At 32.4% G+C, this 17,081-nt stretch overlaps 1 protein-coding gene across 1 annotated transcript in view; it reads right to left on the bottom strand.

Moving 5' to 3' along the window:
- PHIP (PHIP subunit of CUL4-Ring ligase complex) overlaps nucleotides 1-17,081 on the bottom strand; it is a 111,052-nt gene that overhangs the window by 73,570 nt on the left and 20,401 nt on the right. The window contains exon 7 of the mRNA XM_039853155.1: nucleotides 6,301-6,461. Within this exon, the coding sequence (XP_039709089.1) occupies nucleotides 6,301-6,461 (161 nt within the window). The remainder of the gene's footprint in view (nucleotides 1-6,300; nucleotides 6,462-17,081) is intronic.

Below are 17,081 nucleotides of genomic sequence, written 5' to 3'. Positions count from 1 at the left end.
ATTCAAAAAAAGCTAACATGGCTTCCTACTTTATCATGCCCTTGAGAATTAAAATTCTCCTTAAAATCTAGAAAAAAATGTCCTATCTAGAAAAAATATCCTATCTACTTGTATAACATTGAAAACATTATGAAACAACTTCAGACAGAGGGTTCTGAATCGCTTTACTTGTGTACAGAAACTAAAGCAGAATTTAAGTCTATACCCCCAAAATTTAATAGCTTCTGGAAGGCAAATTTTAAAGGGTTTAATTGAACTACTTATGCATTTCTTTATTTAACTAAAAGCTAAGATTAGAGGTGACAACTCTGTGAACTGTTCAATGATGAAGAACGTACTTGATAAGATTGAGTATAAATGACAAATGGTTGACTTCTGTAAGCAGAACACTGCAACACACTTGGAAACATTACAACAGGTTACTTCTGCTCAGATGACGTTAAAATTATAAAGCAGATCTGTAAACCTTTCCCTAAGAGAAGCATCAATCGTGAAGACCAAAGATTATTGCTTTGACATGAAAATAAATGAAATTATATAGTTTTTAAACTTATAATATCTTAGGGGAATATGGCATTCTTTGGCAGAAGCAACAAGGAAAATTCTAATTTCTCTTGCTAATGCCATATAGCTTTACAAGTCAGATTTCACCTCTTGATGTCACTACAACAGAATTAAATGTTAAAAACGCCATGTATATTACAATGTCATTTTCTTATCCAAGCTAAAACGTACCCTACTCTTCAGGCAGCTAAAAATTGCTTACAATTTAAATTTAGTTCAATTTTTTTTCTTTTCAAGAAAAGACCAATCTTTCTTAACAATCTATCAGACCTGTTTCATTTCCCTTACAAATTACCCTAAACTTCAGTGTCAATCATTTCAACACATGCCCAATTTTCTCACTCCCTGTGCACCTAAACCACCAATGACTAATCCTTTATCAATCTAATCATCACTTGCACTGATCCTGCTCCCAGATGCCAAGTACCATTATGGAGAAGCAGATAAGCATACTAAATCTGCAACATTGTAAATTTGTGAATCTTCTATTTATTAGGGAGGCTAGGACTAGTCAGCAATCTTTTTTATCTCTAACTGGTCTGGTATTCATCACTCTTTTCCCGTCACCAGGCTTTATCACTCACCTCTAGAATCTAATCCCATTTCCTAACTAAGACTCTTAGCAGATAAAATATTTCACATTGACAAGTAGGATCTATTTGTTGTGAACCCATCTTCCTAAATAGTCAAAATAAACTGCTCTTTATATATTCCATCTTCAACTATTCATCTACCTATCCTCTTTAAAGACCACTGCATATCAATTATCTTTCACATCTTTAAGTCAGCTCTCCTAGGTCTTTCCCCTTTACTCACACAATTTTTCAAAAATTTATCTTCCTATAAATTATCATATTCTAGCTCTGCTTTCCATTACTAACAAACTTACTGAATATTCACCATCACCCCTACAATACCTCCCATGCACTTTAAAAAAATATTTTTGAATTTCAAACTGAGTTTTCAATAGTACTGATGTCTTCCTGTCTCCACACCCAGATTCATCAACTGTTAACAATTCACTACATTCACTCTTCCTATCTAGTCCCCCCTTCTCCTTCCCTCTCTCTCCCTCCCGCCCCTCCGCCCCTGCTCTCTATCTCACACACGCACATACACACAAACAAAAACAAAACTACCATTAGTCTTTTTCTGCACCATTTAAGAATAGGCTGCATACTTGATGCTGCCCCTTCACTTCTAAACATCTCTGAATTTATTCCTCTAAAACAGGGACAGACATCTATGTAAGTTGGGGAATCAATATTGATTAAATAGCCATCCAATCCTCAGGCCCCATTAAAATTTTGTCCATTATCCTGACAATGTTTCCCTTTTCCTATTAAGCCCAGGATCCCATCCAGCAACACGTTACATTTAGTTGTCTCTTCTGTCTTCTTCAATCTGGAAAACTTCCTTAGGCTTTCTGTTTCATGTCCTCAAAACACATAAATACAGACCTTGGGTCAAGGTCATTAATAGCCTTGCCAAATCCAAAAGATGCCTTTCAGTTCTAATTTTACTGTTGGTTTCGATCTTTCATGAAATACTATATACTTGGCTTTCAAGACACCACTTCTTTTCTTGTTCTCTGGCCTCTTAGGCAGCTCTCCTTGTCTTTGGCTGCTTTAAAAGTTGAAGTTTCAGCCTTCTTTTCTTACATACATATGAGATAATTTAGAGGATTTCCATATTCAATGATCCCCAAGCTGAATCTCCTAGCCTAGATCTCTCTTCTGGGCTCCCACTGCCTGAGCATTTCTATTTGGCTTTCTGCAAGAGAATCTCAAATTCAACATGTCTCACCCTCACAAACTTCTCCACTTACATCTATACCCAAAGTGACTGGACTTTCTAACCAGTAACACAAGTTAAAACATGTCATCCTAAACTGTTCCTTCTTTATTCCTCCTTATATTCAAGTCAATTTCTTAAATCCTAGAGATTCTACTTTTAATCTATTAATTCCATCCCTACTTCCACTGTGGCTCTGTTCAAGCCCTGATGATTTCTTTCATGGATCACTGCCAGAACCAATTCCTCTGTATATAGACTTAGTTTCAATCTATCTTCTTTAATAATGCCAAAGGGATCCTTAAAGAGAAATTCTACTCACTCTTCTGTCTAAATTTGTCGTTTTCTCTCCATTGCTCTCAGGAAAGAAACCCACTCCCCTTCATACGTCACAAAAGGATCTTGATTTCGTCCCGCTCCAACATCTCTAGCTCTTGCTTAATGATGGTCCACATTTACTCTTTGCCATAAACAATACACAATTTGCACATTAAGTTCTCCAAAAGTTTATAAATGCCTTTCTCTAAGTCTGCAGCATCTAGCTCAACTCAACCTAGGTGTCACTTCTCTAGTAAATTTCCCTTACCATATCTCCTACTACACACTGGATTAGGTACCTCTCTCCTACACCTATCTTCTGCAGCCTCTATCTTACCACATTGTATCAATATTGTCTGTTGACCATCTGTGAACTTTCCAGAGATAGATACTATATCTTTCATTTCTATATTCTAAGTGTTTAGAACAGTGGCTCCTAAAAGATTGAGGTTTGTTAAAGGAATGCATAACCTCACAGTCTTTATTACAACTTATTGTATTTATGAAAAACATTTTTTGCTCTTTTGCCTTTATTTGAAAAAAGAGATATATTTTGTTTCTGAAATGGGGGTGAAAATCTTATATGGTCTTCAATGTACTCTCGTATTTTGAGTGAATGGCTTACACCTGAGAGAATTAACTCTGCTTTTCTTTGGTAAATACTATTTGAGGCAATGATTCTGAAACCATGTACAAAAATTTCAAAACTAAGAATTAGAGAGCAAGTCTGACTTGGTAATTATGCTATCTCTCTCCCTGGGTTCCTAACATTACTACTCTACTGGGAAACATCTATTATTAAAAATATTCTAGTACAAAGTACTGGTAAATTTTCCTATCAATTCCAATAATTTCAGTTTAAACCTTGTTTAGCATTTATAAATAAGATTTTAGTTGGATAAGAAAATGGATAAAATTTATTTAAATCTATAAAATTAACAGCAGCAAGTAAAACTTAATGAATGCTTACTGTATATCTTGTACCATACAAATTATATGAATTATTTCATTTAATCTGACAAAACTCTTGTGGGTTGGTACTGTTATCTATGAGAAACTGGAGATCAAAGGGGTGAGGTCATCTGCCCAAACTGCACTGCAAGGAAGTAGTAAAGCTGTCAGTTGAACCAAGAGCCCCCTAATGTCAAGTTGATGCTCTTAATCACAGTGCTATGTATATATACTGCCTCTAGCTGTTCCTACTCAGAAAGAACTCAAGAGAATTAGTCCCTTGGAAAAAGCTTTCAAATGTATCTACATAAGAACTTTAGTAATAAATGTGCAAGGTCCTAAGTTATCAAATACATAAATAGGAAATACTGGTTGGTCTGTTATTGTTCTTCCAATAAATAACAACAGTGTGCTCTCTCACAGGAAACTTTTATTGGTCAATTATGATCTACTATCCTAAAGCCTTATCTTACCAGTTTTCAAGACTGATTTTCAAAGCATTTAGTTAGTGGCTAGTGTGTTCCCAGTGGAATGAGAGAACACTCACCAGTCATCCCACTTTATAAAGTAGTATAACAATGAACACATATGTACCTTACCTGCCACTTAAGGTAATAATCATAAAAATACAAGAAAAATTTAAATAACAGTGCTTATACTTTAGCATTTCTTGTTACAATGTAACATTCTGATATCCATAACTGCAAGTCATCAATAAAAAATTACAAACGAGACTGACTTTTATTTATGTGTTTTCAACTAAAGGAAAATAATCTGACAATAGCTTCTTCACACATCATTCCTGTTCCCTAAATCAAATGCTCTTAAAAACAGAATTATACATCTAGAACAGGGGATGCATTTTTTTTTATATAGGGCCAAATAATAATTATATTAGGTTTTACAGTCATAACTATTCAACTCTGCTGTTACAGTATAAAAGCAACCTTAGACAATACATAAACTAAGCATGCCTGTATTTGAACAAAATTTTATTTACAAAACAAGGTGACAAGTTTCCTAATAATGGCTGGTTCACAATGGGACTCTTTCCAAATCTGTACCTACCACTGTAACTAAACTCATGAGACAGCAGAGGCATTATTATTTCACTGCATTTCCTCTCAAAAAACTCTGGATTACATACCTAATTCAAATCAAAACACATACAAGGCTTCACAAAGTATATAACCAAATGCTTACCATCTCTATCATTTTTTAAAGAAAGAATTCCCACAAGGTATTTTACGAACATCAAAAATTAAGTTATATATGTCTTTTACAATCTCAATGCAATGGCATAACTTTATACTCACCAACATGAAGTACAAAACTAATGCAATGCTTCTTTCTCATTATTTCAGTTTATTACTATTATTAAAAGAATTCATTTAAACATTAGAGATGCCAAATTTACTGTGTATTGAGAGCTGAATTTAAATATTAGTATATTGAACTTAAAAAGCTAAATGTAATTTTCCATTACCATTTGAGAGCAAATTACTGTTGAAGATATATCAAACACTTTAGCAAATAGAGATAGATACCTGTTCTCCATTCTGAAAATAATAACCTGTCAGAAATTTTTAAAATTTCACTTTCATTTTGCTTCACAGAGAACAATAGAGATAAAAGAGAAGGTGCAAGGAGAGAATACTAAGGTAGAAAATGATCTGCAAATGCCTGAAGTGGAATACAGCCAAGGAATAGATATGTATAAGAATCTTTTCCCACATCCTGTTGTTTAGCTGTTTTACAGATGACTGGGTATATAAGTAGAAAAGAAGTAGATAAAAATAAGTCTCAGTTTACAAGCATGTTTACTTAAAAGAGGAATCTATAATTGTCTCAACTGCATAAAATTTGCAGCTGTTCTCTTCAAAGGCATAGATAGGAACTTCCATTTTAACCTCCATTTCCCATTTTCTAATTTCAAAGAAAATTAAGGGCCTTGTGAATGAATGCATTACCTTCAGCTCACAGGGTAGTATTTAATTTTAAGTACAACCATATTAGTGTGGTAAGCATTACCTTTAGTGAATGTAATAGTTAAGACACCTAAAAATAGAAATATTTCCCAAAGTAATTATCTCACTTAAAGCTGAAAAGCTGTGCTTTTCTCCAACGAGTTACAAGAAACAATAACAAATAAACTCCAAGAGCTTCTTTGAATACAACATCAGATATATTAAAGAATGATGTGTTACGGAGAACAGGTGATAAGCAAAACATGTTTAATATACTCAGAATTTTTTCTATTACTATTTTAAGAGAAATTTCCTATAGACTAGTAAGTGGTTTTCTACAGATAATATAAAAAGATATATTTAATAATCTCTTCTAATTTGCTTAACGAACTTTGTAAATGCTCTTGGTTTAGAATTAAAATTATGATACGACATTTTACGAAACATCAAACTGCATATTTGATATAAGGCTGGATTACCCATAACATAGGATTATAATATAGCTGTGACTGTGCTATAACATGTCTTTCAGGAACTTTCCAAACTTGGATAAAGTCCTGCCTTAGGTAAAAGCTTAATAATCTAAATTACCTAAATTTCAAGTTTTCCATTAAAAGAAAAAAAAAATGGTTTTATTTGAAGTTCAACTATAAGCAATATTTCTTCAATTCCACATATGAATTAAGATATTTTAAAAATTACTTACAGTAAATATCCGTCTGCCAGTTCGATCAAAAGTTACACAGTACACAGATGACAAGTGTCCTAGTATTCGTTTATGCATTTTCATGTGTTGGTATACTGCAGTTGGAACAAGTCGCTCAAGCCTGTATTTCCCATTCAGCCTCCTTGAAAACAAAGTATCCGCTACCGAGAAAATTGGGGAAAATAAGGATAATTCAGAAGTTTTCTTAACTATCATCTCTTAAGAACTCACATATTCTAATTTCTTACATGTTAGTAAAAATAAAGATGCTTTCTAATGTAGATGACTCCCAGTTAAAAATCTCCAAAATAGTCAATAAAAACACATTATTTCACCTGCTATAAATTCAGTTAGGCACTTTTATCCACATTTTACAAACAAATTCAGTTAAATGACCTATCTAAAGCCACAAAGTAAATAAGGCATGATGCTAGAAGTAAAATTCAGACTTCTTTATACTCTGGCTAGTGCTCTTTAAAAACTAAAATGATTTTATACGATATTATTTCTTTAAAAGGACCCTATCAGATAGGTTTTTTGACAAAAGCAGTTAGAATTGGATCCAGTCATTTTTACTTTACATCAACTAGCAATTCCTGAACAATTCTAAATTTGACATGTCAAATGATGTTTTAAAAAATTTTGCAATAAATGAAGACAGAGGAATGATTCAATGCATTATTTTAAAAAATAATTAAACTGGAGATCTTGCCAAACAACTCTATAATGATTCTTCCTCTGGAACCTATTTGTACTCTTTTTGCCACTCATCCATTTTAACCATCTTTCAAGAAATGACTGAAATTTATATTCTACCCCAAAGCACGATATGCTGACTCCAGCCCAAAATGTTCTCTTCCATCTAAATTATGACTGTACTTATTTTCTATGCTGGTAATTATGAATAAAGAAAGTGCTCAATAAATATATGCTGACTAATCTGCAGGCACATTATTCACCTTTAGATTATCTTTTAATATATGGCTTTTTTCTGACTGTGACTGCCATCTAGTAAGCACTAGATGGATAGCAAGCACCATAGTTTCACTTGAATTTAGTCCCCCCAAAAATTAAATGTATCTACAAATACTAATAACCTAGATTTAGTCTAGCAATTAAAGCTAATGAATTACAACTATCTCAGCTGTATCATTAAGAATATCAGTAGAGTATCTCTCTTGTTGTTAACAAATAAATTCTATGTAACAATACTTCAACATCTAAGAATATCTAAGACGCTTTAACAATTGTGAATATGTATGCTTAGACTTCAGCTAGTTATGTAATAAGTTAACAGTAATTCAATAAATTTCTAATAAGCTCTGATACATTTTTCTTTATGCACAGAAATGGCCTCGTAAAAGGCATCCTCCTCTAGGACTTTGGCTCCAAACTGATTTAGAGCAAGAATCACACAAAACCACAGTTATCAATTGTCCTGCCCAACAAGAATGCAAATAATGTTATCTAAACACTAAAGATCAATGACATCTCAGGCTCTCCTGTCTGTTCCACAAGAAAATAAGTGATGACGCAGAACACGAACATTGACAGCTTGATTCCCTCCATCCAAAATTTACAAAATTCTCAAAATGTCAAATTTTATTTAAATATTTAACATCATTCGGGTATAGAAAAATGATTAAAGATAATTACAATATCAAAACTCATGATGACCAAGCACTTGTACATGTCAGAATTTTTTAAATGAATTTGTTATAAAGATCATTTAAAAATCACGAAGTTGATGAAGTTATTTTCTATGCAAAAAATATTTCCCTTAAGTAAAGAGGAAAAAAGATGTTACTGCTCTCTTAAACACATTTTTCACCGAATCTTTACCTAAACTGGGATTAAATCTTTATTTTCTTTTGGGAGTCAACTGCAAAAAAGAATATCCCTTTCACAGTTACTTTACAAATTTTTTAAGTAAAATTTTCCAGAAGCGTAACATTAAGTGAACTATATAGTTAGAAATATATTCCACACTACCCTTTGTTATGCTTATCTATGTATCCTAAGAAGGTACCTAGCAGAAACCTTGCTTTCAACCAAATTACAAACTTGTACAACCGTCCTAAAACACATGACCTATAGAGAGAGCAGTATGTAGTATTTCCAGGTAATAAACTGGTAATTCAAACTTGATACAGGGGTTAGAAAAGAAAATATAAGTACTGTTCAACAGTTAAAATTCAATTGAGGAGGTTGTATTTGAAGACGGTCTGACCAGATTGGAGAGAGAATTTTTACAAAGGTAGAGAGAAGAATGTTCTAGGACTCTCGTTTACTGAACTCACATTTTCTTTTACAAAACCATTTACATAAATAATGTCTATCTTCCTTACCAGGTCTAAAGTACCTTAAGGACAGAAATTCTGTCCTATTCATATTTCTCACAACTGAGTATAGAGCCTTTTAAATTAAAAAGTATATAAATGAATCTTAGTTAATAGTAAGATACACAAGATGATTTAATTTATAGTTTTATGGCAGAAAGGCAAATGGCAATTATTCACTTTCTAAAGAAATTGTTAATAGACGAATTGGATTGAGTAAAAAAGAAAGGTCTCTTGGATTATAGAACTCCTTAAATTTTATTAAACTAGAATATCAATTTTCTAAATGAGCATGGTTAAACAGATATAAGAGCTCGCAAAGGAATAAGTTCTTTATATGAGATTATAATAGTTTAACCTTAAAAAAATCAAGTAGCATATATGGCTTTGGTTTAAAAGTACATTTATTTTCATAAGTATGGCGATGAGAAATATTCTCAAAATAAGCCTGACAAAGCAAATCTCTATTTTCTTCACTTGGCAAATTATTTCTTACCCTTCAAGACCAGTTAAAATGTCACCTCCTCTAGTAAGACCAGTGAATAGCAAAAGCAACCTAACTGGTCGCCCTGCAACATGACTCTTCTGCTCAAAACTGCAATGTTCTTCATTTAACACTAAACTTATTAACACATCGGTCTACCAAGGCCCTGAATAATCTTGTCTCCCATTACCTTTCTGACCTCACCTGCTACTTCTCTCCCTTAACTTGGTCTGCTGCAGCCACCTCTAATCTTCCCCATCCTTCTGACACATCAGGAATGCTTCTAATTTAGAGTTTTTGCATTGGTTGCTCCCTCTGGTTAGAATATCACCCCACATATGGCTGGCTAATTCCTTGACCTCCTTCAAGTCTTTTCTCAGATGTCTCATTGCTTCTTAACAAAGCTAATCTGGTCAGCCCATTGAAAATTACAAGCCATTCCCTACTACCACTCACAATTCCTAATGCACCCTTATGTAGCTCTATAAATGTTCTTTTTCTAACACTCATCACCTGGTGCTATGTATTTATTTGCTTACTATGTTCATGTTTATTTCCTGCCTCCCCCTACAATAACACAATAAGCTCCATGTGGGCAAGATTTTTACGTTTTGTTCCTTTGATTAGCCTAAGAGTTGACAATGGTGGTTGGCACTTAATCAATATATATTTGGTGAATTTAATGAATAAATTACATGTGAATAAAACAATTAGGCTTAAGAATAAAACAAAAATGAAGGACTTTTTTATCATACAGCTTATAGAAGCAAAATATCTCTAAATAGTTCTTTATTTCAACTGTCCTGCTCAATGGATTTAATTTGGAGAAGTGAATATATTTATTCAATTTTCTGAGTAAAAAGACCAGTAAATGAAATAAACATCCCAGAAATCACTGTCATGCATTTGAAATATGTTTCTTTAAAGTCTGAAGAGAGAAAAGGAGCAAATAGCGACAAGTGTCATTCATAGCAAATCATTCAGAAAAGTCTCTGAAACAAAGTATATGTACACAGGTCTACAAAACTAATCACTAAAGTTAAACAAAAGGCCATGATTTCTTAAAGACCAATATAACTGTACATAATCCAGCCAGTGGGTTCTTATCTATTACTTCTCAAGACAGTAGAATGACAAATCAAATTCCTCCACAAGTCACTTTCCTAGTTCACACCTAGTTATTTTTCAAGAACTGATTTTTCTAATCATAATATTAGTGTATTCAATGTAGAAAATAAGAACAAATAAAAATCCATGATTCTGTCATCTAAAGCAATTGCTTTTAAAATCCTGCAAAGATTTTCCCCATAAACAGCATTTTAACAGCTATGTTATATTCCTTAATGAAATAAGAGCTAGGCTCTAAGTTCAATATACTTGTGTTCAAATTTGACATTGTGCTTGACTTCAAGCAAGTTACTCTCTCTCAACTTCAATTTCTCCAGTTATATTTCTAGAAACATTTTTCCACAATATACTTTGCTTTCATATTATGCTGCCTTTTTTGACATCTCATGATTTCACACATTTTACATAGTTAATTCTATCAATATTTTTTCCTTTCTTTTGTAATTTCTTCTATTGCTTTAATATGAAGTCCTCTTACCAGCCAAGAGTACAATATCCATTTACACTTTCTTCTACTTTTTTGTGATTTAATTTTTTCACTTAACTCAATATATCTGGAGCTTTAGTATATATCTTGAGGTGAGTCTCTAAAGATATTTTTCTCCTCCAAATAATCAACCGTTTGTCCCATCCAGCCTTTTCATTTACTAATCCTTCTCTAGCCCATTAAACTATAAATTATCATATCTATTTCTATGCCAGGTCAAAATTTATATTTATTTATATGCCAATACCAAAATTTTAACTTTATAATTGATGATGTTTTATCTGGCTATTATTCTTAATTATATATCCATTTTAAGGTGTCTTAATAATTTATTACCTTATTCGATCACTAAAAAGTTTGAAAATAAATTTGCTGGAAATATAACTTTAATTTTATTCACATATAAATAACTAACATCTTTCTATCCAGGAACATGATGCTTTCTTCCTACAGCTGGGAGCAAGTTTTCAATGTAGACTATTTTAGAAAAAAATAAGAAAAATCAAAGTTGCCTTAGTTTTTCCCCTTAAACAAATCTGTACCATGTGAACCAAAAGTTTCATGGGGAAAAACAGGTAGTTGCCAGAAAAGAGCATCTGCAATAAACATCGTTAACTACTTTTTGAAGATGCCAGAAAAATACATAATAAAATCTCTGTAAATAAGAAAGAACTGAAACATAAATGCCATCACTTCCCTCCAAAATGTTTAAAAGTTTTTCTCCTGCTAAAGACTTTGTAAAATGGACAAGGACTCATGGTGCAACTGCAATAAATTATCCAAGATCAAAATTAACCATTATTTAAAAAGATGAGCTGGGAAAAAAAAATTTAATTACTATGAATTAACAAAAAAATGCAGAGGTTAGTGTTTTTGTTGTCATTTTTTAACCTTTAAGAACAATATAATATGCTATACGATGTGTATTCCATTCTAAGAAAGCTGTTCCTCCTTAATAATCAGAACTGAAGGTCCCAGAAGTAGTGCCTACAACTTCTACCAGCTTATGAAAGCAGAGCCCTGCTGGCGGCATAATGAATGCAAGGAGAAGGAATCATGTGGCTGTAGATTCCAAAACCTGGAGAATCAATTTTTGTGCCAGTAAAAGAATTGGATGAGGAGGCAAAGAAAATATAATATATGTAACTCAGAAGGTATCTTAGTACAACTTGGGCTTTTTTCTGATACAAAAAGGGGTACTCAAATAAGAAATGAGTATTTTACTAGAAAAGTTTTTTAACTAATTTATATTAAATTCATTTTTGCACTATATTTTGACGAATTTTATTCTGTGATTCTGGTTTAAAAAAAACAATCGGAAAGCTCTCAGTTTCTGAAAGTAAAATGCAAAATAGTTATAATTTATAATCGATAACTACATAAACAGTTCCTCAATTAAAGTACAAAAGAGTTAAGTAAATTGTGGATGATCAGTACCTAGGCTTAATTTTATTCTCCATGATCTGTGTTAATAAAGGCTTTCTAAATGTAGGATTAATAACTCGACTATGACATAAGCGTTTGAAAACCTGTAAAACTAAACCTGAGTTAACTACAAAAAAATAGTGACAAACATGTAACCAAGACACATGAAAACAAATTCCAAACTGATTTATCCCTTTAGACAGGGTATTAGTTATAGGATGCCCTACAGATACTCAAGTCCCTTACATAAAGTGGCATAGTATTTGCATATAACTTACACATACCCTTTCATATACTTTAAATCATCTCTAGATTACTTACAATACCTAATACAATATAAATGATATGTAAATAGTTGTTATACTGTTTTGTTTAGTAAATGACATAAAGTCTGTACATGGTCAGTAAAGATGCAACCATCATAGGTAACTACACAGTATACATCAGCAACAACGTAACTCTTTTTCCCTCCACTATTCTTGATCCAGCGAGGTTGGTTGAATCCATGGATGCAGAACCTATGGATAAGAAGGGTGGACTGTAGTTTTCTCAACAAAATAATATTATATCCATGACCAAGCACTCAGAGGGCAATTTCTAAATAGAAATGACCTTCCAAGTTCATTCCAAATCTAAATAATTGTCTATATATGGTGATAATGTCAGAATTTCTATCAAATATATTGTGTGGTATAAGGTATTTGATAAGGCATAAAATTACACAATTGTATTCATTTTAAAGAACCACAAAAATGTTCTAATGAAAAGGAGATATGACTGTGGGGGTCACAAAAAAAGAGTTATACAAGTCACAAAAAGGGAAGTTATGGTATACCAGGAGCCAAACACCTTGAGAAGATGGCCATGAAGAGAAAAGTGACCAGGGCTCAGTACTAGAAAGAGGTTCTTGCAGGAGACTTCAAGAATCTAATATTAGAAAAAGGCTTACTACTGTAATTAACAATGTGTGTAAATGTCAAAATACAATCTAATACACAATGTGGGGAGAAAAAGGGCTATAGAACACATGTGGCAAGTTTGGAAAAAAAAAGGTTAATTATTGAGCACTTTACTACATGCCAGACACTATTCAAGTTACTTTACATATATTCTCATTTAATCCTCACCCATCTTTTAAGGTAGGTACTACTATTATCCCCAATAAGGGAATATTCCTTACCAATAAGAAAATTGAAGGACAAAATGTAACTTTCCCAGAGGTGAAGCCCAGGTTTGAATTCAGACAGTCTGATTCCAAAGAGCGCACTCTTACCATGCTGGCTAGGTAGACATATATTAGGGAAAAAAAGACTGAAAGGAAATACGCCAAAGTATTAAGCGCAGATAACCAGTGAGACAGACTTATTTTTGAGCTGTTCTCTGTTTTCCAAGTTTTCTCCATTGAGCATATATTCGTTCAGATTAATTTTTTAATTAAGTAAAGTATAGCTCAATTTACCAAAAGGAACTCAAGAGTTATATGGAAAATCTAAATTGTCTAAAGAGATTAACTTAAAATCAAAGACTAAGAAAAATAGGCCCAAGGATAAAAATGCAAGAAATTTAGGTTAATTTAATTATAAAGGAAACTCTAACAATTAAGTATATTAAAGTATTTGAATGTATACTATAATACAGAGAAAAACTATTGTCTATTTGACAATGGATTAAATGATATGCTACAAAACTTCACATCTGGTTTGATTTGAAAGCCGTAAAATAATAGAAAAGGCCATCAATTTTGTTTCTCATACATCGAACACACACGGGCTCAATTCTATTTGGGAAGGAATCACATAACATTTAATTCACTAGAGCCACAGTTGAAAAGCTTGCCACAATAATTTTTCTGAAGTTACTAATATAGTTATGAGTAGGACTTCACAACCAAGTAGTCATTATTTATTTGAGAGCCAGAGATAATCTTGGAAATAATTCAACACAGGTTAGTTTATTTCTACAGCACCATCTGGTCTCTATATTACCTGCACCAATAACTAACTGACCAACACAGGAACAGGTCAAATAAATCACTATAAAAGGAACTATAATGAACAAAAGTCCCAACTTTAGTTAAAACAGGAGGGGGTTGTAACATTAAAAAAATAATCCTGTAGTCAGCTTTTTGTCTACAAAAAGAGGGGGAAGATAAGAGAGAATAGAAGAGTAAAAGGAAATAATCACCTGGGCAACACAACGCCCATGAGATGGTCTCTCTTTATTTAACTACTGTAACCAACATAATTAGTATGCACAGTAGCTATTCCCCAAATCTCTACAAATCTCAATTTTGATGTTTGGTTGTACCTCCTATTTGAAAGACACCATATTTTTAAGATTTAGCAGATACTACAAACATGAATAACATCTGAAAAGGAGAACACAAATACTAACTGAAATAAAATACATAAACTTATGATGATTCAAAGAGTTAAGCAAAAAATATCATGACCCAAATACAAGCACTAAAAACAAAACAAAAAAACACACATTACAATTACTAGGGCTGTACAATTACTTGATGGTATTATTCTTCCTCTTTTCTTTCCTGTAAACAACTCTGATACTACTTCAAACAGAAAATAAAGCAATAGTATATTTCCAGTTTTAAATATTTTAAAGAGTTTTTTTATAGCTTTTTTAATAATAATTTATTTTTTAAAAAGTTAAAAGTTTTGTTTTATGTCAAATATTTTAGTCGTTCAATTTTGAGTCAACAAACATATACAGAGCATCTATTTGGGCCAAGTATGAGCTACGGGACGTAACAGAAAAAGAGAAGACAGTACTTACCCTCTTGGAGACTGCAGTCTAGCAAGGAATACAGACATGAAACAAGGACTTATAACAATTTAACTGTCATCAAATAAAAGGTATAAGGAAATCCTGAAATATATAGCAGAAGGTCCTAAACATATGGGGGGAGGGTATCAGAGAGTCACCGTAGACTTCTCTGAAATATTGACATTTAAACTGAAAAGGTTCAGCCATTTTTGGCTGAAAAATTAAAAGCCAAAGAATGTTGGCTGAAAAATTAAAAGCCAAAGATATTCTTGGTTGAGGGAAGAGCATGTGCAATGGTCTGAGGCTGGTAAGAACACTGGTAAGCATTTAAGCAACATAAGGAAGTTGGGTATGGCTAGTATGGAGGGGCAAGTGTCAATAAAAGAGATTAAAAAGGTAGAGGGCAAACTACAAAATGTTTTCTAAGGTATGGTCAGGAATTCTGATCTATTTCTTAAGGACAAAAGTCGAAGGCTTTTAGGGAAAAAGAAGTGGGAGTAATTGCAGTGTTATCTGTTGAATACAATGAAAATAAACCAGAAGAGATATAACTAAAAGCAAAAGCTGACTCTACAAAAAAGAAATAACAGGGTTCAAAAAACAAAACTTCATTTTAGGAAAATATTAATTGATTTGACAAAAAGATTCTTAAAGCTTTCTCAAGAAACAGTATTTTCTCTCAAATTTAAGTATTTATCTGGCAAGATATAAACTTGAAAAAAGTATCATGTTTTATTGTTTCTAGAGTTCAAATTCTGAGGCAAAAGGCTCCTATACCCAAATCGACACAGGTGTACCTTATTTTATTGTGTTCTGCATTATTGAGCTTCATGGATATTGCATTTTTTACAAATTGATGGAGAGACCCTCTGCTAGCAAAAAGATTATGACTCGCTTTAGCATGATGCTTGCTTTATTGCAGTGATCTGGAATCAAATCTGCAATATGTCCGAGGTATGCCTATAAATGGAATACAGGTGGTATAAGACTAATGCATAAAGAATTTCACAGAGAAGGCAAAAAAGGTGCTATATAAATGTGATATAAAGTTAAACGCGTAAGATTAGAGACAAAATAACTAGGGATATAACTGAGTTTTAATTACTACCTCTGTTAAGTTTCAGTTTCCTCATTAATAAAGTGGGGGTATCCTGCAGAGTTATGAAAAAATGAAACAAAATGTTTTATAAACTCAAAGGCACTGTATAACAACATCTATATTGACTATCCTTAAACAATCAAATCCTCATAAGTTATAAAAAAACTTACTAGTTTTTCTTTTCATTTTTTAAAGACTTTTGTGGGAAATCATTTTCCTCTACAACTTCCTTAAGGAGCTAAACTAATTGCTGCTCTGTTTATATAAACATCTACTCAGCCTGTTCATTGACTTCTCAATTTCAAGATGTCTAGGAAGATATTCAACCCCTAACTTTAAAGATTCTCTGAAGAAATTCAAAATACAAAGTCAGAAACTTTGTGAAGAAAATATGATAATTTGCTTCACTTACACAGATATGAAATTCAACATCAAACCCAATAATAAATCTGGAAAAATATGTGACACAAAATAAAAGAGAAAATACCTAGTTATTCCTAATTTCTACTGGAATTGCCTGCAAGACACATCACATGGTTGGAGTAGATGGGGGATACCTCAAAGCAAATTTCATCTTATTATTTAAAAAAGAAAACAATGCAGCTACAAGAACAACAATTTAAACTCACCTAAGAAAACTGTCACTCTTCAAAGTGTCTCTCCTTTTATGGTCAATCATAATTTGAAAAGAAATTTAAGCAAAAGAAAAAATATAAATAATGTCTATTTTATATACTTTGTACTTTGGCATAATGAACATTAGCTTTATTTCCCCCAAAAATAAAAAATGCAAATATATCTTAGAAGTCTCCCACAGCTACCTGTTCTTACGGGGCAATAAAAGAAGTAGCAGGGCCAAGAGGATATAGAGAAGAGAGTTGCAATAAAATATAATCTCTCTTCTCCAGGCCGTAATAGTAACGGCAAAAAAAAACAAAGGTATGTAAATTCTTATCATTCAAGGGCTAGATTAAAAACAAAACCAAGAATAAAAAAACAAATATAGCTAAGTCAGAAATGATTAAACAACAACAC

Source organism: Pteropus medius, unplaced genomic scaffold (assembly GCF_902729225.1).
Source record: "Pteropus medius unplaced genomic scaffold, Ma_sr-lr_union100, whole genome shotgun sequence".
NCBI classification, from domain to species: domain Eukaryota; kingdom Metazoa; phylum Chordata; class Mammalia; order Chiroptera; family Pteropodidae; genus Pteropus; species Pteropus medius.
Note: the sequence above shows the minus strand (reverse complement) of the source record. Positions and strands in the feature narration are given on the sequence as shown.